General features: G+C 50.5%; 1 protein-coding gene across 1 annotated transcript; it reads left to right on the forward strand.

The window, feature by feature from the left end:
• Positions 1-257: 257 nt before the first annotated feature.
• On the forward strand, positions 258-21,728 carry IFNLR1 (interferon lambda receptor 1). Its single transcript, XM_005607353.3, is given in 8 exon segments — positions 258-413; positions 3,843-3,966; positions 10,890-11,074; positions 15,388-15,530; positions 16,637-16,796; positions 17,102-17,235; positions 18,388-18,616; positions 18,619-21,728. Coding segments are annotated over 8 exon segments (1,557 nt in total). The 5' UTR covers positions 258-355; the 3' UTR covers positions 19,143-21,728.
• The last annotated feature ends 623 nt before the right edge of the window (positions 21,729-22,351 follow it).

Below are 22,351 nucleotides of genomic sequence, written 5' to 3' on the forward strand. Positions count from 1 at the left end.
AGTCCTGTCCAAGAGTCCCATCTTGGAATTCCTAACTGTGGTTATTGATAACAGAGTTTCTCTCCCCACCCCTCCCCTCCCCCCATCAGTGATTTACTCCCCACCTCCCCGCCTCCCGGGATGGAGCAGAAGTGGAGGTACTGGGAAGCTACGGGCGGTTTTGCAGGTTTTCCAGCACAGGCGGCACCGGGAGCCAGTGCGGCGCCTCCCTCTGGGCGGGGCTGCCCCGGGGGGAAACCCTCGCAGAGTCCTGGCCCGCGAGGGGCGGGCCCGCGGCTCGCCCGCCCATCACCCGCCCGGCGGAGGGGCGGGAGCCGGGACGTGACCCCGCCGGGCTGGCCGCGGAAGGGCCGACATGGCGGGGTCCCGACAGTGGGCCCCCCTGCTCCTGTGCTTGCTGCAGTGCGCTCCAGGTGAGGCCGCGGGGCGCGGGGTCCGGGGCGCGGGGAGGGCCAGGGGCTGCGGGCTGCGGGGTGCCCCGACCGGGCCGTGCCCATTCTCAGACCCGGAGCTCCGAGGAGGGAGGGAGGGACGTGGTCCTCAGCCCGCCCGCAGCTTCGGGAGCTGGGTGCGAAATCGGCCCTGCCCACCCACCACCAGTTTTGTTCCAGGGGCTAAACAGACCTACAAGAGTCTTTGAAATTCCTTTCTGGGAGGAAAGTGATCCAGTAATTTCCTCATGCCAGTTGAGCATCGGGAGAACGGGGGAAAAAGAGACAGTGGCAGTTTAAAAAGCAGTTCCATTTATTTAAAAAGTGCTTTTTAAGGTTTTTTTGAAAGCCCAGTCCGCTGGCATTAATACCACATTTACCCTCGCTAGTAGGGGCAATCAGACGGAAGTGCCCCGCCCTCCCCCGCAGCCTGCTCGCGTTCCTCTGCTCCCTTCCTTCCTGGGGCTGGGAGTGTCAGATGCTCCGCCAGACCTGAGGCAACCGAGCTCTTACTTGAGCCTGTGCCCTGCTCTTGTTCTGTCAAGCCACCTTTTTTCTGAGCCCCCACTGACAGATTACAAAATACCTTGAAATAAGACCCAACCACCAAGGCCCAACCACTCCAGGGAGAAGGTCCCAAGATTGCCCCCAGGATGTCCTCCTAGTCTTAGACTCACAATTTAAGAGCTAGCAGGGCCCTCCGACATAATCTAATAGTAACATCAAAAGCCAGCATTGATTGAGCAACTTCTTTGTGCTGGCTCCACATTATCCTATTTAAGCGTCACAACCCAACTGTCTTATGAAATAGGTGTTATTTGCTCCCTTTTCAGCTGGGGAAACTGAGGCTCAGAGCAATTAAGGGAATTACCCAAGAAGGAAAGCAGAGGTGAGACACACAGACCAGAGAAGACTGAGGCTGAAACCAGCATGGCCAGCTTTGGTCGTAGAGTGAGAAGCTGGAGCAGGACCATCCATCCAGCTCAGGGATGCCCCAGCCCCTGGTGTCCCGGCAGCAGTGAGTGTCATTGCAGCTGATGAGGGACAGTGTTTCTGTGGTGAGGTGGAGGGGGTAGTCTGTGCCCCTGTTTCACTGTCAAACTCAATAGTTTTCCTGCCTGGACTTAGCTGTGCTTTGACCCAGGGATGTTTTCTGTGTGCGACACAAACTGTCGTGTGATGGTTTAGGGTGGTGCACAGCCAGATCCAGGTTCAAATCCTGGCTTCCCCACAATCTGGCTGTGTGGCCTCAAGCGAATTATTTACCATCAGTCTCTGAGCCTAGTGCTGCTGCGTGAAAGGGGAATGACACCCACCCCATCAAGTGGTTTGTCTTGAGGATTGAATGAGGCTTTGTGTATAAGTGCCAAACTGTTGCCTGGCACCCTTTGAAGGCTCCATTGGGTAACTCTTCTAGCTGCTACTTCTCCACTGTGGCCAAGCTCAGACTTTGGGCCTGTCCTGCCTGCGGGATACCTTATAAGCCGCTTACAGACACACTTTGGCCTCTTGCTAGTCACCTGCTAGAAAGCCCAGAAGCAGGGAGCAATGACAGCATTGGCATCCTGGTGATCCAGTTCCAGCTAGAGGACACAGGATGGGGTGGAAGTGAGCACCCATATTTGGTCTAAAAGGCCATGGGTGGGAGCCGAGCTGAGAACCATCAGAACTGGCCCCTCTCTCCCTGATGCCATTCTGTAACCTGTATGATTTCCGTCATGGCCCACGTAACACTGCAGGGCACTGAATTCTCCATAGGATCGTGAGCTCCTAAAAGGCAGGAATGGAGTTGTATTCCTCTTTGAAAGGTCTGGCACACAGTGGTCAATAGATCTCATTGACCAATAGTGGCCCACAGATGTTAGAAGAATAAAGCTGAACAGGCCCCAAAAGAACCCAGAGGAGGAAGTGTGGTCAAGAGCTCAGACTTTGGAGTCGGCTGGGCCTCCATTTGAATTCTGATTCTATAACTTATTAGCTGAGAGGGCCTCAGTTTCCTCATCTGTAATGCTCATAATTAGTACCTGCCTCTTAGGGATGTGGGGAGGATTGAAGGAGAAAATGCAGGTGCCTAGTGCCCGACGCATAGTTAGGGCACAGTACACGTTAGCTGCTCAGTATTAGCAGCAGCATCACCACCACTTCTTCAAGAAGTCAGGGAAGACTCCCCGGAGGAAGTGACATTTGAATCCAGTCTTTAAAAGATTAGATGGTGAATACCAGGAAGTCAGAGATACCCAGGTTCGAAGACACCCACAGGAATGCAGTGGTTTGAGAAGGGCGAGGAGGAAGGTTGGCCACAGCCCGGTGAGCGTGTCAGGGAGATGTCAGAAGAGGCCAGTGAGATGGGCCGGCCAGGCCACACTGGGCAGGGCCTCACGGACCTCGATCAGGAGCGTGGACTTTATTCCGAGGGCAGGGGAAGGGCATGAAACTGGGAGTGGTGTAATCAGATGCTTATTTCAGAAGATGAGGGTGAGCAGTGGGAAGGGGGAGGTGCCAAGGAGGGGAAGTAGAAGCCTGTTAAAGGTGACAGCGACGTCTGAGCAGTGGTGCGAAGGAAGCAGAGGAGTGAGTCACGTGGATATCCAGGGGGAGAACAGTCCAGGAAGAGGAAACAGCTCGGGAAAAGACCTCGAGTTGGGAGCGTGCCTGGCGTGCTCTAGGAACAGCAGAAAGGCCAGTGCGACAGGAGACGGGGCACAAGGGGCAGAGTCACGGTCAGACTGGGTAGCGTCTTGTGGGTGATTGTAAAGACTTCAGATCTTACCTTGAGTGAAGTGAAGGCCATTAGACAGTGAAAAGCCGAGGAGTGACACGATCTTTCCTTCTAGCCCTTGCTGCCATGTAGAGAATGGATTGAGGGGGCAAGGCTGGAAGCAGGGCCGCCAGTTAGGAGGCCTTTGGAATAATGCGGGTTATCACAATATTCGTTCATTCACCCCCCACACATTAGTTGTGCATCTGCTGTGTGCCAGGCTCCATTGCAGGCAGGCTCTGGGGACGTGGCTGAGACCAAGACAAAGCCCCTCCTCCTTGAGACCCTCAATCCTCAGGGCTGTTCCCTCCTGGAGTCCGGGGATCCACTAGGTGGATCCTGTCCTGCGGTGTTCTGCTGGGACCCTCAGCTACCAGAGTGGGCCGGAGCTTCCTTTCATGGCACAGACGGGCACCGAGGCCCGGGGAGGGGAAGGGGGGGCAGTTCAGCCGGTCAGAGGCACGGCTGTGACTGGAATCCTGACCCCCGGGTTCCCAGCCTGCATCATGTCCCCAACGCTTCAGCCGCCCCAGATGACCCCTGGTTCTCAAACTCAGCAAGCACGTGACTGTGCGCTGTGCCCTCTTCAGCTCCGCTTGGCCATGTAAAGACCAGCCAGGAGCTCCAGCTTCATGACCTCTTTCTCTCCACAGGGAGGCCCTCTCTGGCCCCTCCCCAGAACGTGACGCTGCTCTCCCGGAACTTCAGCATGTACCTGACGTGGCTCCCAGGGCCTGGCAACCCCCAGGACGTGACCTATTTTGTGGCCTATCAGAGGTAGAGGGGAGCCTCCAGGCTAGCGGGTGGGGAGAACGAGGAGGTGGGCAGGGGCCAGAGGGCCCACTCTGGGATGGCTGCATTCACTGTGGCAGCATTTGCTGATTCTCAGGGTTCCGTGGGTGACAGCATGTGGCAGGTATTTAGGGAGGGCATTTGGTAAAGGAAGTGGGAATGATATTGAATGGAGAACAGGGCACTGGTGACAGGCCTGCCGGGAGTGGGGTGGATCTTTGAGAAAAGTCCCAGGGGGCTTGGGTGGAGCTTTGAGGGCCAGGATGTGGTGCTTGGACTTGTTCTAGAAGATAAGAGAGGGCAGATGTATGTCCTGCAGAGCCGTGCCAGGCATCGCTGGATGATCACACTTTTCCCCACGGAGCCTGCACAGAACCTCGGGGTCCTTCTCAACTTGGCAGCCCAGGCAGCCACTCTTAATCCAGATAAATCTGCAAATGGAAGCAGATTCACCATCCATGCCCGTAGGTGGGAATCATTTGAAGTTCTTAAGTAGGAGAGTACAATGATAAGAGCAGATACTCAGGAGGATTCGTCTAGAATTGGTGACGAGAAAGAAATCAGAAGGGGAGGGCACTGCTGTGTACTCAGGACCCACCCTGCGCCAGGCTGAGTGCTAAGGGCCTTACATGGTTATTTCACTTCTCCCTCCCAGGATCGCTGCATTTCCCCTATTTCAGAGATGAGGAAACTGAGCTCAGAGAGGTGGCATGACTTGCCCAAGGAAGCTGGTGATGGAGCCAGAAGAAAAACCCAAGTCTGTCTGACTCCAAAGCTTGCGCTCTTCCTGTTCCATCACCGTCCCTCCATCTGGTGCATCCAGATGTGGGTGATGGGGGCCTGACTTGCAGGACAGACTGCAAGAGAGCTTTCAAAAGAAAGAACTGTATAGAACTATGTTGGAGGCAGAAAACACTGAACGTGTGCTGTGTGTTTGCTGTGTGTCAGCACTGTCAATACACGAAATGTACTTACTTAATCTCGCATAGCCCTGTGAGGTAGGATTTGGTAGAGGAAATTGAGGGATCGAGAAGGTATTTTGCTCAATCACACAGCTGGGAATAGTGGAGCTGGGATAAATTTATTAAAGGGTTGAACGCCCATCCTCTGGACCTTTATATTTTCCTTCTCTTTTATGCTTTTTAAACACCTGTGAGGGTTGCAAAATGGTGATATTCTAATTGTATTCTTTTTTCCTTTGTTCATTGGAATTATTTTATAAAGAGATGTCTCCTCTCATATGGTATTTGATATTCAGTGGTACGATTCAAATAGGCAAGACAAAATAAATGCTTGATTTTTTTTTCCTTCTATCTACCAGTTTTCAAGATAATGAATTGGTTCCCTATCATCTCCCACGGGTGATCGATTCATTTTTCTTTTTATCATTATGAATTCAGCTATTTAAACATGTCTGATGGTTTCAATCCACTGCAACTCATTCTGCTCATTGAAGCTTGAATCGTCCCATCTTTGGCCAATGAAAGTCTCTTCAAGTTGGCTCCTGAATCCTTTTAACTTGGCCCCAGTTCGTTGTTATCTTTATTGCTGTCTGTTATGATAACATGTTCCAGGCTCACTTGCACAATTCCTGACCTAAAACCTGAAAGCAGCCATTTCTCCATTTAGTAGGAAGTGGTTTTAAAGAGCTCAATCTGTGTGCTAGCTGTGCGGATCACTACATAGCTGCTGCTTTTAGGCCTTTTCAGTGTACAGAGTTATGGTGTATATATTGTTATATATATGTGTATGTATGTACATGTATAATAACCCATCTCTGTTCCTGGCTTCTACCAAGGTGGCTAATTAAGCCCATGAGTCACACCCAAGATCTCGTTATCAAATGATTTTCCAGCCACAGCCTTGGGGTTCTCTCCAGAACATGCTTTCTTATTTTTTTGCAGAATATGTACGCTGAGAATTTTCCAGTCTTCAAGTTCTGGTTCCTTTGTGCATAGCAATTCCTTCTATTTATTTCTCTCCTCTCTCATTTTACTACAAACAGTGAGGAGAATCCTGGTCACATCTTTGCTTAGAAATCTCAGCCAAATATCCAACTTCATCATTTTTAACTCCTACTTTCTGCAAAACACTCGACCAGAATTCAGCCAAGTTCTTTGCCACTTTTTAACAAGGATCACCTTTCCTCCAGTTTCCAGTAAGACGTTCCTCCTTCCTATATGAGATCTCCCCAGAATCACCTTTAACATCCATGTTCCTATGAGGAGTCTTTCCAAAATAGGCTTTTTCTAACATACACCTCAAAACTCTTCCAGCCTCTACCCATCACCCAGTTTCAAAGCCACTTCCACATTTTTAGCTATCTGTTACGTTAGCACCCTATTTATGGTACCAAAATCTGTATTCGTTTGCTAGGCTGCCGTAACAAAATATCACGGACTGGGGCGCTGAAACAATGGACGTCTGTTTCTCACAGTTCTGGAGGCTGGAAGTCCAAGGTCAGGGTGTCAGCAGGTTTGCTTTCTCCTGAGGCCTCTCTCCTTGGTTTGCAGATGGCCACCCTCTGACTGTGTGCTCACATGGCCCTTTCTCTGTGTGTGAGCATCCTTGGGGGCCCTTCATCTTCTTAGAAAGACACCAGTCCTGTTGGGTTAGGGCCCCACCCTTATGACCTCATTTAATCTTAATTACCTCTTTAAAGGCCCTGTCTCCTAATCCAGTCATATGGTATGAATTTAGGGGGAGTTCAATTTAGTCCATAATACCTGATAAACTGGAGTTCATCAAATTTAAAACTTTTCCTCTTCAAAAAAAAGCCTGAGGAAAATGAAAAGGACAGTCACCAAGAAAAAAATATTCTCACGATATAGACACTGACAAAGGACTTGTATCCAAAATAGATAAAGAACTCCTACTTCTCAGTAATAAGGAGACAAATCACCCAAAAAGATTTGAATAGTCACTTCACTAAAGAAGGTATATGAATGGCCAATAAGCACGTGAAAAGATGTCCAACGTTACTCGTCATTAGGGAAATGCACATTCAAACCACAGTGAGTTACTGCTACACGCTCCCTAGAAGGGTTAAAATGAAAAGACTGACAATACTAAGTATCGCCAAGCATGTGGAGTCACCAGAGCTCTCGTATACTGTTGGTGGGAGTATACAGTGGTACAGCCACTCTGGAAAACAGCTCGACAGTTTCTTGTAAAGGTACACGTTCGGTTACCAGATCGCCCAGATTCTACTCCTAGATGTTGATCCGAGAGAAATGGAAACGTGTCCATACAAAGACTTGTGCATGAACGTTCATAGCAGCTTAACTCACTAGCCCAGTTATGGACTGAATTGTGTTCCCCCATATTCTTTCCTGTGTGGAAGCCCTAACCTCCACCCATGCGACTATTTTTAGACAGGGCCTTTAAAGAGGTAATTAAGATTAAATGAGGGGGCCGGCTCCGCGAGTGGTTAAGTTCGCGCACTCACCCTGCGGCGGCCCAGGGTTCGGATCCTGGGCGCAGACATGGCACCGCTCGTCAGGCCACGTTGAGGCAGCGTCCCACATCCCACAACCAGAAGGACGCGCAACCAAGATATACAACTGTGTACAGGGGGGGTTTGGGGAGACAAAGCAGAAAAGAAGAAAAAAAAGATTGGCAACAGTTGTTAGCCCAGGTGCCAATCTTTAAAAAAAAAAAGATTAAATGAGGTCATAAGGGTGGGGCCCTAACCCAATAGGACTGGTGTCTTTCTAAGAAGAGGAAGGGACCCAGGAGAAGGGACCCCATGCTCACACAGAGAAAAGGCCACGTGAGGACACGATGAGAAGGTGGCCAACCACAAGCCAAGGAGAGAAGCCTGAGGAGAAAGCAGACGTGCCGACGTCTTGACCTCAGACTTTCAGCCTCTGGAAATGGGAGAAATAAATGGCCGTTGTTTGAGCCCCCGCCTGGTAGTTTGTCACGGCAGCTCTAGCAGACTCATACGTCCAGTTTCTTTTCTTCAGTAGCAAAAGCTTTTGGTGTTCTGAGAAATATTTGCCCGACTCAGCATCATGAAGATACTCTTCTATGCTTTTTTCTAGAAGTTTCGTAATTTTAGTATTTAAATTTGTTTCCTTTTTATTTTTAAAACTTTCCTTCTTTTCACTTTCTATTTCTTTTAAGGCATAATCTGTTATTAATTTGCTCTTGTATTCCTTCTAATTTATTCTTCATTTCTGAAATGAGGGGTTTTTTTTGAATATCTGGTTCTTTCCTGCTACCTCCTTTCTGTTCTGCTCTCTCCTTTCTGAGTTTCTCTAATTCTGTTTCGTATTGTTCTTTCATGTCTAGTATCATTTTTAAGTGTCTCTTACCCCATTTTGGAGTAGTAGGTTACAGGGTTTTTTGTTTGTTTTTTTTTTGAGGAAGATTAGCCCTGAGCTAACATCCACTGCCAGTCCTCCTCTTTTTCCTGAGGAAGACTGGCCCTGAGCTAACATCCGTGCCCATCTTCCTCTACTTTATATGTGGGACGCCTACCACAGCATGGCTTTTGTCAAGCTGTGCCATGTCCACACCCGGCATCTGAACCGCCAAACCCCGAGCAGCGGAAGTGGAAGGTGTGCACTTAACCGCTGCGCCACTGGGCCCGCCCCTAGGTTACAGTTTTACTCTGTTTATGGATGTGGTTTTTGATGTGTGTTTCTGACTTCAGTTGATTGCTTAGTTTATTAATTTCTGTCCTTTCTTATTTTCTGTTATAAGTATTTGAAGCTATATATATTCCTCTGAAAATTTTTATTTCTATTATTTTTGTGGTCAGTTTTAGGTATTTACTAATTCCCATCATAATTCTTTCTGTTTTTTCTGTTTTTTTTTTTTTAAGATTGGCACCTGAGCTAACATCTGTTGCCAACCTTTTTTTTCTTCTTCTCCCCAAAGCCCCCCAGTACATAGTTGCATATTCTAGTTGCAGGTCCTTCTAGTTGTGGCATGTGGGACGCGGCCTCAGCATGGCTTGATGAGCAGTGCTAGGTCCACGCCCAGGATCCGAACCGGCAAAACCCTGGGCCACTGAAGCGGAGCGCGTGAACTTAACCACTCAGCCACGGGGCCAGCCCCATAGTTCTCTCTTTAATCCATGAGTTATTTTAAAACATTTAAAAATTTTCAAACTTTCCTTAGTTTTCTTTCATTAGTGACGTTTAACTGGGTTATGTGGAGTCAGAGGGAATAGTGAGATGACTATTCTTTGAAATTTCTTGAGAGTTGCTTTATTTTGGTTAATGCTCATTAACATTTTGTTACTGTGTTGTTAATGTTCATGTGTGGCTCACCCAGTTTCTTCAGTTTGTTCTATATATGTTCACTAGATCAACTTTGATAATTATGTTGTTCATTTTTTTGACATATTGACTATTTTTCTTTGCTCAATCGTCAGTTACTGAGTGAAGTGTATTAAAATTTTCTCATTGTAATTGGGGCTTCTCTGTTACTCCCTGTAGTTTTGTCTGTTTCTGCTGTATAGAGTGTGAAGTTATTGAGTAGGCACATATGAGTTAGAATTTTTATATCTTCCTGGTAAATGGAATCATTTATCATTATGCAATGATTCTTCTCAAGCTTTAGTATTGCTCTGGACTTTGAAGTCTGTATTTTGTCTAATATTAGTATAACCACACCAGTCTCTTTTTTTGTTAGCGTTTACATAGTATAGCTCCACCAAGAAACAAAACAGAGGGATTCTCCCCCATAATCTGTCTTCTTTGCCTGCATCTCAGCTCTCCCCATTCACCCATTGCTCAGTCCCCAGACCCAGGAGTAACCCTTCATTCTCCTTCTCCTCACGTTCCACCCCCAATCCGTGAGCAAGTCCTGTTGGCTTTACCGGCAAAATATGTCCGGCATCCAACCCCTTCTCGCCATCTCCACACCGTTCTCTCTTGGACCACGGCTGCAGCCTCCCAGCTGGTTTATCAGAGTGGTCTTTTAAAAATATAAATCAGATCACCTCAGTTCCCCTATTTAGAACCTTCCAGTAGCTTCCTGTCACACCTGGAATAAAATCCAAACTCCTTACTGGGAAGGCGAGGTCCTCTCACTGCCCACCCCGCTCTCCACCTGCGTCTCCAGTCTGTCCATACTGCCCCTCCCCGTCCACTGGGCTTTGCCACATTGGCCTCCTTGCTTTTTTCTGGACAGGTCAGCTGCTTCCCTTCCTAGGGCTTTCGTTCTTGCTGTCCCTTCCCCTAAGCCTTCTCTTGGCTCCCTTGTCATCATCACAGCCTTGGCTTCAGTACCATCTTCCTGGCCTTTCCCGAGCCACCTTTGGAAAGCAGTCGCTCCCACGCTACCCGTGTCGCTGCACTTACCAGCTCCTGGATTTGTCTCGTTCATGTGATGATTGTCTCCCTTCCCCTCCCACCAGAGTGTCAGTTCCCAAGGGCAGGCCCTCATCTGTCATGCCTTGCCGATTCGCCAAGAATACTGCCCAGCGCACAGGTCCCTTCTTTGGATCTCAGTGTTCTTAGGACGTGGGACATGCATGTTCCCCTCTGACACCCACACAGCACCCAGCGTGGTGCCTGGCACACGGCAGGTGGTCCACAGATGCGTGAATGGATGAACATGTGGAAAAGGGTTACGAGCGCCAAGAATAGCGGCTGCCGCCGCAGCCCTGTGAGGGAGGCATGACAGAGGAGGAGCCTGAGGTTTAAGGGCAGTGACCTGCGTGAGGCCCCAGAGCTAGTGAGGAGCAGAGCCAAGAGTCCCGCTACGACTCTCACTCCAGAGCCTGAGCTCCTAACTGGACCTGCTCTTTCTGGCTCGGCCGATGGCTGGCTGAGCAGATGGACAGATAGACGATCAGGCAGAGTGGAGGGAGGAGTGCTCACCTGTTCCCCAAGTCCCCTGGCCCCGAGAGGCTGAGTCCGTGGCCCACGCTCTCCTGTCTCCTCCCTCAGCAATCCAATCACCAGACGGTGGCGAAAAGTGGAAAAGTGTGCAGGAATCAAAGAGCTGGCCTGTCCTCTGATGTGCCTGAAGAGACAGGACCTGTACAACAAACTCAAGGGGCGCGTCCGGGTGGTTTCTCCCAGCGCCAAGTCCTCCTGGGCGGAGTCCGAGTTGCTGGAATACCTTTTTGAAGGTAGGTAAGGGACCTGCGGGAGGCTCCCTGTCCAAGAACCTGGCTCTGTGGTGCTGCTCTCCTGGCCATCTGTCTCCTCCCCCCAGAGCAGAGGGCAGCCCTCTGGGGCAGCCGCCGTGGGCCCCGGCCGTGTCTGAGGAGCCTGACTTCGTGGCTGGGAGCTGCAGAGTGCCACCAGCACCAGCCAGTCAGTTTGTCCCTCCTCTGATCACGTTCGTTATCTTCAGTTGAGCATGACCTTGGTCGTGGACCACACAAGGCATTTTATAGACTTATTCCTGTTTTTCTTATGTTCAACCTCCCTCTTTAAGAAGCAATTTTTTAAAATTCTGGTTGCAAAAGTAATTTCTATACACTGTAGAAATTTGGGGCAAGGGGAAGAAGACGAAAATAGAGAGGAAAACATTCCCCATGCTCACCACATCCAGGAATCACCAGTGTTAACGGTGAGTGAGGAGAGTACTTTTTTTTTTTCCAATGCATTTTATTTCTAATTCTCAAAACAAACTGAGGTTTGTTTTCATCAACCCATTTTTAACAAGTAAATGAAGCAGGATTCACGGAAGTTAAGTAACTTGCCAGGATGGGCAGCTAGTAAGTGTGGAGATGGGATGTGAATCTGGATCTTTCTGATCTTGGATGAGGCACTGGGCCAGATCAAGAGTGCGGTGGGGTGGTGAGAAGGAGAGAATAAATACTCAGGCAGTTGCCTCCTGGAGCTTAGGTCTGTAACTTGTTGTCCAGGCTTCTCAAAATGTTTGAGGGCAAAATAGAGCTTGAAGGGAGAGGAGGAAGAGATTGAATGAAGGATGGCAGGAAAGGAAGAAGAGATGATTCGGATGGGAAGAAGCTGGCTGGGTGGATGGATAAAAGGAAGACAAAGGTGGATGGGTAAGAAGAAAGGAAGCATGGAGAGGATAGAGGCAGAAATGATGGAGGAGTGGGAAGGAAGAAGGCTAGGTGGAAGGACAAATGCTTCCTAGGAAGGAAGCAGTGTGGATGGAGAGATGGCGGATAGGAAGAAAGGCAGAGGGATGGAACCGTGGGTGGATAGTGTAAAAGGAAGGTTGGCTGCCTGGGAAAGGACAGAAGAGCAGGAGGGAAGGAGAGGCAAAGGAGGAAGGCAGGCAGGCAGGAAGGAGAGATGTATGGAAAGAAATGAAGAATGGATGGATGGGGAGGATGGAGGAGTAGAAAAGCAGGCTAACTGGCCAGATAAAAGGAAGGAAGAAAGTATAAATGAACAGGAAGAAAGGCTGGAGAGGAAGGAAGGAATATTGGTTGGAAAGGAAGGAAGGAAGGATGGTCGGCAAGCTTGGATAGATGGATGGGAAGGCTGTCTGGCTAGAATGAGGGATGAATGACTGCAATGGGTGGATGGATAGGAATAAGACATTGGAACGATAGAGGGAAAGATGCAGAGAGGTTAATTTTTTTTTAATTTTTTTTTCTTCCTCCTCCTTGAAGCTCTCCTGGTTCTTCCGTAGCACAGCCCAAGCCTGAATGATGCTTCCTGCCTTCTTCTGCCCCCAGCTGTGCCCCTGGTCACTTTTTGTCTTCAGTTTTGGTAGCTTGCATATTTCATTTCCCCCTAATTTCCTCCGACTCCTGGAGGTCAAGATTCCTGGAACCCTCATCTCCCCATTCCCCTCATCTCCTCGCACGGCTTAGTACATATCAGTGTCCAGTGGATATTTCCTGAACACATAAGGAGTGGCATCTCAGGGAAGCCACATCTTTGCCCTGAGCACATAGATGAGGCAAGGGTGACCAGTGTGGTCGGAGCTCCTTGCTGGCTGGGAGTCAGAGGATGTTGCCTGGAAAAAGCAGCATTTCAGCTGGACCTTGAACAATGGTGTGTTGATTTTCTCTTACTGCCTTATTCCTTGTCACTTGCCCCCTCTATCTTCAAACCACTGGGCAGGCCTGGATGATCTTGACATCAAGCCTAGACGATCTTGACATCGAGCCTAGATGATCTTGACATCGAGCCTAGATGATCTTGAACAGACTGTCAGGAGAAATGTGGACATTAAAGACTGTGCCATTGAGGGCTCAGAAGGCAGTGAGGAGCCTTGCAGAGACAACGCAAATCTCCTTTAAGAATACTTAAATCATCGTGAACAGATTGTTGGTAGAAGTATGGATGTTAAAGGTGCTGCCTCACGGAAGGAAGTAAGGAATATGTTACTGAAAACTTGAGGAAGCGATCTCTTAGATACTGGCAGAAAGCTTGGCTGCATTGTGTCCTGCAGGTGTGTGGAAAGTAGGACTTGTGAATGATGAATTTGGATATTTATCAAGGCGATTTCTAAGCAAAGTGTTGAAGGCATGGCCTGCTTTCTTCTTGCTACTTACAGCAAAATGCAGAGAGAGAGGGAGAGAAATTGAGGGAAGAACCTAAACAAAAAGGCACCAGGATTTGATGATTTGGGAAATTCTCAACTTATCCAGATGGCAAAAGATGCTAAAATTAAGAAACTGCTTCCAAAAGTGTGACATAAAGAAATAGCTAAGTTTGTGGTTCTAGAGTCTTTCGCTAAAATCTCAGGAAGATCAAAAGATCAAAGTGTTCCGTCAAGGAATTCTCTTGGAAAAGATTCAAGAGTGTGAGTCACAGTTCCGCTCAGTCAAATCAAGGGTCCTCCACAAAGCTGAGGAGTGTTATCCCTCAGCCATCTCAGCTAAAGCCAAACATAGAGAAGGGCTATCTCAAAACGATTTGTGGACCTGGCTTCCGTCTAATGGAGTGGAGCCCCATCACATCCACAGGAGACCCATGAAGTTCTTGAGAATCTTATATCAGCAGAAACACTGCCAGCTTGGACTAAAAGGGACAGAGAGAGTAGGAAGTGAAGGAAGGCTATTGGACTCCCAGCTTCTACTGGCAAGAAGTGACTGGTAAAGCTACTTACCTGCAAATACTTGCTTCCTTTCATGAAAAGGAAGGATGATCCACAGGGCAGAACCAAGAGCCCAGAGAGCAGTGCTAAGAGCCCAGGAGAAGTCTCCCAGGCCTTGAAACCTAATGGAGTTCCCCTGGCTGGATTTCAAAACTGCTTTGGACCAGTAACTCCTTCTTACCTTCTATTTCTCCCTGTTTGAACCAGAATGTCTGTAACTGTTATCCTGTGCCTGTCCCACCTTTTCGTATTAGGGGGCAGATAACTTGTTCTTTGCTTTCACTGGCCCAACAGTGGATGGGAATTGTGTCCCAGGAGGTGGACTGAATGGATTGTACACAGATTCTCACCTGAACCTGATTTTGATGCTTTAGATGATGGAATTGTGGAATTCGAGTTGATGCTGTATGGGATGAGACCTTGGGGGAACTTGGGATGGGGTGCATGTATTGTGCACTTGAGAGGGACATGAATTTTGGGGGTCCGAGGGAGGACCATGATAGGCAGAATGACCACCCCAAAGATGTTCATGCCCTGACCCCTGGGACCTGTGAATATACTAGATGTTAATATTACACGGCAAAAAGGATTTTAGTACGGGGCCAGCCCTGTGGCCGAGTGGTTAAGTTCACACGCTCCGCAGCAGGCGGCCCAGTGTTTCGTTGGTTCGAATCCTGGGCACAGACATGGCACCGCTCGTCAGGCCACGCTGAGGCGGCGTCCCACATGCTACAACTAGAAGGACCCATAACTAAAATATACAACTATGTACCGGGGGGGCTTTGGGGATAAAAAGGAAAAAAAAAAAAAATCTTAAAAAAATAAAATAAAAAATAAAAGATTCCTATTTTTTTAAAAAAAGGGATTTTAATAAAGTTTATGGACCTTAAAATAGTGAGATTATCTTAGATTATCCAAATGGACCCGATCTGATCCCGTAAGCCCTTAAAAGCAGAGAACTTTGCAGCCGGAGACAGAATGGATGGAGAGGAAGGAAAAGCAGAGGGATCTGTACTGTGAGAAGGACTCAGCATGGCGTTTCTAGTTTGAAGATGGAGGGGCAACTTGCTGAGAAACGCAGGTGCCTTCGGGAGCTGTGGGGGGCTCCAAGCTCACAACCAGCGAGGACACAGGCCTCAGCCCTGCAGCCACGAGGAACTGAACTCTGCCAACACCTGATGGGCAGAGGTGAATTCTCCCCTGAGGTTCCTGAGAAGAGCCCAGGCCGCCCAGCACCTTGATTTCAGCCTCATGAGACCCAGAGCAGTAGGTGTTTGACAGACACTGGTGCTGCTTTCCCCTTTCCAGAGAGCTCTCTGGGCTGGGTGAGGAGCAGGCCTGCCTGGAGGCAGGGGCCGGACGCACTGTGGCCCCCAGAGTATACTGACGGATCCTATTCTGTTTCTGCAGTGGAGCCGGCCCCGCCCATCCTCGTGGTCAACCGGACAGAGAGGATGCTGAGCGTCAATGCCACATACCAGCTGCCCCTCTGCATGCACCAGCCAGATCTGAAGTATGAGGTGGATTTCTGGAAGGAGGGCACCAGGAACAAGGTGGGAAGTCCCTTTCCTGTCCCCAGGCTGGGCCCTCCTGCCCCACTGCCCCACCAAACCCCAATGCTCCTCACCCCGCCAGCCTCCTCCCTGTAGCCTCCTCCAGGAAGCTTTCCCCACATACCCCTCACTCCTGGCAGTCACCCCGCTACTCTGTACCGTGCAATTAGCCTGTGGCCCACCTCTGCCCTTCTCTACCTTTGCAAGAGGCCAAGTGCAGCGCATCCTGTCCCTGTTACAAGTAGTGACAGCACAGCACTTTTCTACCTAATATATTTTTTAAATTTATGAAAGCCTTTTTTTTCCCCCATAAAATCTGATTGAAGTACGATGAGCTACAGGAGGCCTGCTTGCCCAGGCAGCGCTCTGGATCCTAAGGATATAGATGGTCCAATGTGGTCCCTGCCTTCCAGGACCTCACAGATAGTCCAGACCAGCCCTGCCCCATAGAAATCTACTGCGAGCCACACGTGTAATTTTCAATGCGCTACATTAAACTAAGTAAAAGAAACAGGTGAATTTAATTTTCATAATAGATTTTATTTCATCCACCAGAATGTTATCATCATTTCAACTTGTAATTAATATAGAAACTATTGAAATGTTTTGGTTTTTTTTTCACTCAGTCTTTGAAAGCCAGTGTGTGTTTTATACTTAGAGCACATCTGAGTTTGGACCAGCCACACGTCAAGTGCTCAATAGCCACGTGGGGCCAGTGGCTACTGTATTGAACAGGGCAGCCCTGGAGTTTTCTGTGTCTGTAATGGCTGAACAATCCTCCCCTCCTCCCCTAATAGATTGGGAGGCCCTGAAGGTAGGAAGCCTGAGGAATCTGCCCCTCCAGGTGAGGAGCAGCAGGCCCTGGGGGTGCGCACAGGACTGACCCTGAGCGTCAGGCTGAACCCAGACCATCATCCTGACCTTGAGACTCAGTGGAAAAGAAACCAGGTCGTGTTGGGAAGTGCTCTCTTAACACTTACACTTTAATGCAGGCAAAGAAGATGCAGGATCACAGCTGTATCCTGCCTGCCGACCACACGCCATCCCGGCTGTCTAGAGCTGGTCCCCACACGTATCTGCTCATCCCTGCTTCTCTCTCCACACAGACCCACTTTCCTGCCACTCCCCATGGCCAGCCCGTCCAGATCCCCCTCCAGCCAGCTGCCAGCGGACGCCACTGCCTCAGCGCCAGAACCATCTACACCTACGGTGCCTCGAAATACAGCGAGTTCTCCGAGCCCACCTGCTTCTCCCTGGAGGGGCCTGGTGGGTGTCAAGTGATAGAGAAGCAGCGACTTTTCCCCTGGGCCTCAGGATCTACATGATAGGATGCTTAAGAGCATGAGTCTGGAGACAGACTCGCCTCCATTAAAATCCCAGCTCCACCACACTCACTGTGTATCTTTGGACAGCTTACATGACCTCTCTGAACCTTGGATTTCAGTCTGTAGGATGGGTTTATTCTTAGGAGGATTAAATAGGGCAATGTGTGTGAAGCCCTCAGCACATACGCAGTTGGTAGACAGGAGCCATTGTTGTCTCCCTCGTTGTTGTGATTTCTCCTTCCTTAGGAGCCAGCTGGACCTTCCTGGTGCTGCTTCTGCTTCTGCTGCCACTGCTTGTGGTCATTGCCACCGGGCGTGTGATCTGGAAGAGCTTCACAGGGAACCTCTGTTTGCAGCGGGCCAAGATGCCACAGGCCCTGGTATGGCCAATCTGGGGGTGTGCGACGAGGGGGAGGGCTGTTCAAGAGGAAGGGACCGAGGTTAGACTTAGAGGTAGTTCAGGTAGACTATCAAGATGGTCCAGCCTGCAAAACAGCTCCTATCTTCATGTCTAAATTTCCACCATTAGTGATTCATTCCTTTGGCATCAAATGCAAATAGCAAATATACCTAGGAGGGAGGAGTGCCTTAAGTCCCTTTAGTTAAATAATTTCATCTCTGCTAAGGATTTGTCAGGGGCCCAGAGCAGAGCCCCCAGCCTTGAGATTCAGGAGAGATGCCCAGAAGGGGAGGGGGAGAGGGGTGGTGCCAAAAGAGAACGTCTTGAAGGATCCCAACACTTAATTCACAGTTTGACCGAGGGTGAGTCTTGCCCAAGCCAACCCTGAAATTTCTCACTTGTCTTCTGGCTCACTCCCTTAGAAGGTGGGGGCCGGCTGGGGCGGGGGAAGCCTGGAGAGGTCAGATGGGTCAGACTTGTTCAAATGAGGGCCCGGCAAGGTAGACTGAGCCTTGGGTGTCGCTCAGTGGGCACTAGGGTCGGGTAGGGGCCGTGGGCATGGATTCTGAGTGTCCCTGCCCAGGGAAGTATTTTCACAGTTCCTGGCTTCGGGACCTGCAGGGAAGTCACACTAAAGAATGAAAATCTCTGTGTTAGGCGCGTCTGCACCCTGCCCCATCGCTCCGCCTTCCCATTGCATGGAAAGTCGCCAGCTTGACCTCTAGTAGCCAGCACCTGCATCCTGGGGGCTGTCTCTGGCGTGTGGTGTCCACTCTGGCCATGCACGTGGCAGGCTGCAAGTGTCAGGAAGTTAGCACCATCACACCCCTTCCACCCGTCACCCGATGTGCTCTGAGGAGTGTGCGCTGCGGGCTCCCTGAGTCCCCAGCAGGGCAGGGTTCAGCTCCAGCTGCTGTGGGGGGAACTCGCCTGATAACACCCCTCTATTGGCTGCTCCCCCCCGCTCCTGTCGCATTTTTCCACTCCCTCGCTGGCGTTTCCTGGGATCAGTTCCCAAAGAAACTGCTTATGTTTGAATCTTTGTCTCAGGGTGTTTCCGGGGGAACCCACATTAGAGCCATCCTATTTCAGGAAAGCCTGAATTTCCGTTCTTCTCTCCTCCCCAAATCAGGACTTTTCTGGACACAGACACCCAGTGCCAACCTTTCAGCCCAGTGACCCAGTGTCTCCAGATGACCTGATCCTCTGTCCCCAAAAGGAACTGACCAGAAGGGTCAGGGTGACCCCTGGAGTCAGAGCCCCAGCCACCGTCCAGGCAGGATCAGAGGACGGTGCTGAGCAGGAGGAGGACGACGAGGAGGACACAGACGACAATGTCAGCTTCCAGCCTTACATGGACCACCTTCCTTCCTGGGGCAAGAGCACCAGATCCTGGAACCCACTGAAGCAGGGGGCTCCTGGACTCTCCTGGTCCAGGCTGAAGGCTCGTCTGGTTGTGATTGTTCAGACAGAAGCTGCACCAGCACTGGGGGCTCCTCCCCCTGGGATGAGGCTGGGTCCTCTGGCTGTTTGGCCAAGAAGGGGCCAGGCCAAGGGCCGGGTGGGGACGAGTGTCAGGAGCCTTTCCCACGACCCAAATCCTCTGAGGATTCGGGTTCCCTGGCCGAGCCGCTGAGAGAGGACCTCTCCTGGGCCAGCTGGGGCTCCTCGTCACCAGGTCTGAAGCTCCTCCCCGAGGAGCCCCCAGTTTCTCTTGGGACACTGATCTTCGGCTGGGACAGCAGCGCCGAGGAGGAGGAGGAGGAGGAAGAAGAGGGTGGGAGGGAATCGGAAATTGAGGACAACAGTGCCGGCAGCTGGGGGGCTGACGGCTTCCAGAGGACCGAGGTCAGGGGCAGTACACTGGGGCATTACATGGCCAGGTGAGCTGTCGCCCAGCTTCCCACCGAGTCTGGTGCTGCCGAGCTTCCCAAGGACCCAAGATGCCACCGAGACCTGAGGGACTGGGAGCGGCATCGCTGAGGTGCAGCCCCAGCTCAAGGCTGTTTGTCTGTTGGGTTGAGCATTAAGAAGCCACCCCACCCTATGACCAACCGGCTTTGGACTGAGCTCCAAGACGGATGGAGACAAGGATGGGCTGAGGTCAGAGGCTGGGTGGGAGTCAGATCACCCCATTGTCCCTGGGCTGATAGGCCAGGTGGAAACGTCATCGCTGGACAGTGTGAAACAGGTGAGGTCAGTCACACTGGACATCAAGAGCTGCCACCACAAGGGGCCATCTGGCTTTGGGGGAAGGAAATTCGGAGGCACGTCTGTATCAGAGTCGTGCCTTTCTCCAGCACCCACTGAGGTCCCTCCTCCCTTGATACTTAGACTCCTGATTCCTGAGTGTGGGCCCTGGTAAAGGAAAATCCAGTTAGCTGAGAGCGTGGGAGGGGAAGGGAAAGGGTGGTCATCATTCAAACTGCAGTCTCTGAGTCATGGAATTGCACAGTTTTTAATATCAGACAGACCTGGGTTCAAGTCCCAGCTCTGCCATTTACTCGTTGTGCGACACTGGGTTAGCCACCTTCTCTCTACCTCAGTTTCCTCATCTGTAACTACCACCTGGGGTGTGATGAGGGTTCCAAGAGAGAGATGTGTATAGCATGTGCCTGCTGCGTCGTTGGCACTCTGCATCGTGGCTGGAGGATTCTCCAACCCACCCAGGCTCTGAGGAGATGGCTGGGCGTCTGCCACCTGTGACCCCTAACCTCAGAGCGACTGGAAGCGGCGACCTCTCAGCTTGTCCGCTTCTAGTCTACCTCCTTTCTTCCACCCTCGCTGCCTCTCCCCATCACGAAACGAAGCTCTCAGAAGGCAGAGCCCAGCCAAGGGGGACCCTGGTCCCTCTCCTTTTTCCCAGCAAAGAAAGAACCAAATGGTCCACCTTCCAGGGGGTGGGGTGGCAACCTGGCAAGGCATTGGACTCCTGCGCTTGGCATCCCTGTTTCAGACAGAACTTGAGACCCTTTGGTTGATGACTGTGGTTGTAAAGAAATCCCATTTTCCCTTCCAGTTCTGAGAAGCCAGTGTCTTCTGGAAACGGTGGCTGTCCTTACCTGGGGGTATGATGGGTGTTCTCAACGCGTTTGTTAACCTGCACCCACCAGTGTATGGATGAGCCCAGCCGAGTTTTCAGCCACAGGGACCAAGATTTTTGTCAGTTGTGTGGCCGGAGAGCTGAACAATCTTGGCTTTGCCATTTAATCTGCCGGATTTACATTTCTCCATTTGTGAGAAAAGCATCTTTGTATCCGTTTTACTCACAGAGCTGTGGTGTTTTGAAGCCAGTATGAGAGTATAGCATTAAATGAAAGATGTGGAAAAGCTGCTCGAGGGCGTCTGGTCTGGGGCTTCTCAAACCATGTTCCCAGAAGGCCTCAGCTTTCGTGGGGACAACTCTCAGTTGCAGGGGCAGCCATGGACTATAGGACCCCCTGACTTCCCCCAGAGTGGTTGCCCTGGGCTCTGATTTACTCCAGCGGCCTTCCACATGAGGTTGTGCTTTGGCTCTTCCGCTGCTAAAGAAAAAGTTAGCAAACCACTTTTTAAATGGAACACCTGTCTTTATTTCAGACAAAGAAGCTGAAATGGTGGCTTACTATGCATATCCTTAAGGGTGAGATCTTTGGTCTCTGGCCAGCTGGCACAACCTTTATGCCCTTGGCCTTGTCGACACGGTACCGAGGTCTCAGCAAGGATTTCTGAGGGGCACTGAGCTGACAGGAGGCCTTCACCACTGCTGGGCCTCACACACACGCACACATGCACACACACGTGTGTGCATTTCTACACCTTCCACGGAACATTCTCTGGCTGGCCTTGCAAACCCACTGAGCACAGGGGAGGCAGGACAAACCCTGGAACTGGGGAGAGCTGCAGCTCAGGGCCAGTTCCCCGGAAGATGCCTAGACCAAGGCTGATGTTCTTTCTGGAACCCAGCCTAGCTGCTTCCTGGAGGTAATTTTGAAAAACTAAAAGCTATCATCGCTGTGCTCTCAGGCTTGTGTGACGGAACCACTTTATTCTTAAACTTTGCTTTTCTTTTTTAAACATTTTTTCCAAAGTTTCATTTCTGAGAGAAGCTGAGCTCTCTAGGAATTCTAAATTTTAGCTCCTTTAAGGTCATTAAGTCATTCATGAAAAGCGGTGGGAGGCATTACCAAAGGGCATGGCCATCGATATAATACCTAACTGTTTACAAAGCCCCTTTCGCCTACAGGGGCCTGGGGAACTGCGGAGCGGGAGCCCCGGGGCCACCCTTAAAGGCCATGGGGGAAACATGGGTGCTGCCTTAGGCGAGAGCAACAGTGTAAGTCGTCAGAGTACTGAGAAGATTATATGTTGTTCTTAGATATTTGTATTTATTGTGAATTTTGTTTATATCGTATTTAAATAATTCCCTAATTCTTTTTGGTATCTACCCTAGACTGTTTTCAATAAAGAGCTCTATTTTTAGAGAAAAAGGCAGAATTGAATGGAAAAGTGTGTGCTCATTTCTCAAAGGCTCCTCCCCACTCATCTGGCTGCTGAGACTACAAGGGGCTTGGAGTGGGTTCCCAGCAGCAGATCCAGAGACCAGGACGTGGGGGTATAAAGTAGGGCAGTGATTCCAGAAAGCGCGGGGAGACTGAGGGAAGGCAGCCGGTTACTGCTCTGGGCAGCTGGGCCCTGTCCCCCTGGGGGGCTTTGGGAGTTCGCTGTCGGACCCTCCAGATTTGTTCCCCTGCCAGGGGCAGGAGCTGGGGGATTTACCCACCTCCTCCCTCAGTCTGTCCTGGGTGGAGGGCCGCTCCCTCCCACAGAGTGGCAGGTACTTGCAGTTGGAGTCCCCCAAGCTGAGTACAGGAAAGGTGAGTGCCATGGGGGTGGGAATAGGACACCCACATCGCCTGCTACAGTGAGGCCGGAGCTGTGCCCACCACCCTGGCAGCTCACCCTATTGCAGCCATGGTCCAGGGAAGGACACAGAACATTCTCTTTGCCTGGCCTTGCACACCCAAACTCATTCCGGTAGGTTTCTCCCACAGTAATGGCCCAGCCCTGTGGTTGCAGATTGTCATCGTTTCCTGGTGCCAGGGCAGGTGCTAGAC

Source organism: Equus caballus, chromosome 2, assembly GCF_041296265.1.
Source record: "Equus caballus isolate H_3958 breed thoroughbred chromosome 2, TB-T2T, whole genome shotgun sequence".
Taxonomy (NCBI): Eukaryota; Metazoa; Chordata; class Mammalia; order Perissodactyla; family Equidae; genus Equus; species Equus caballus.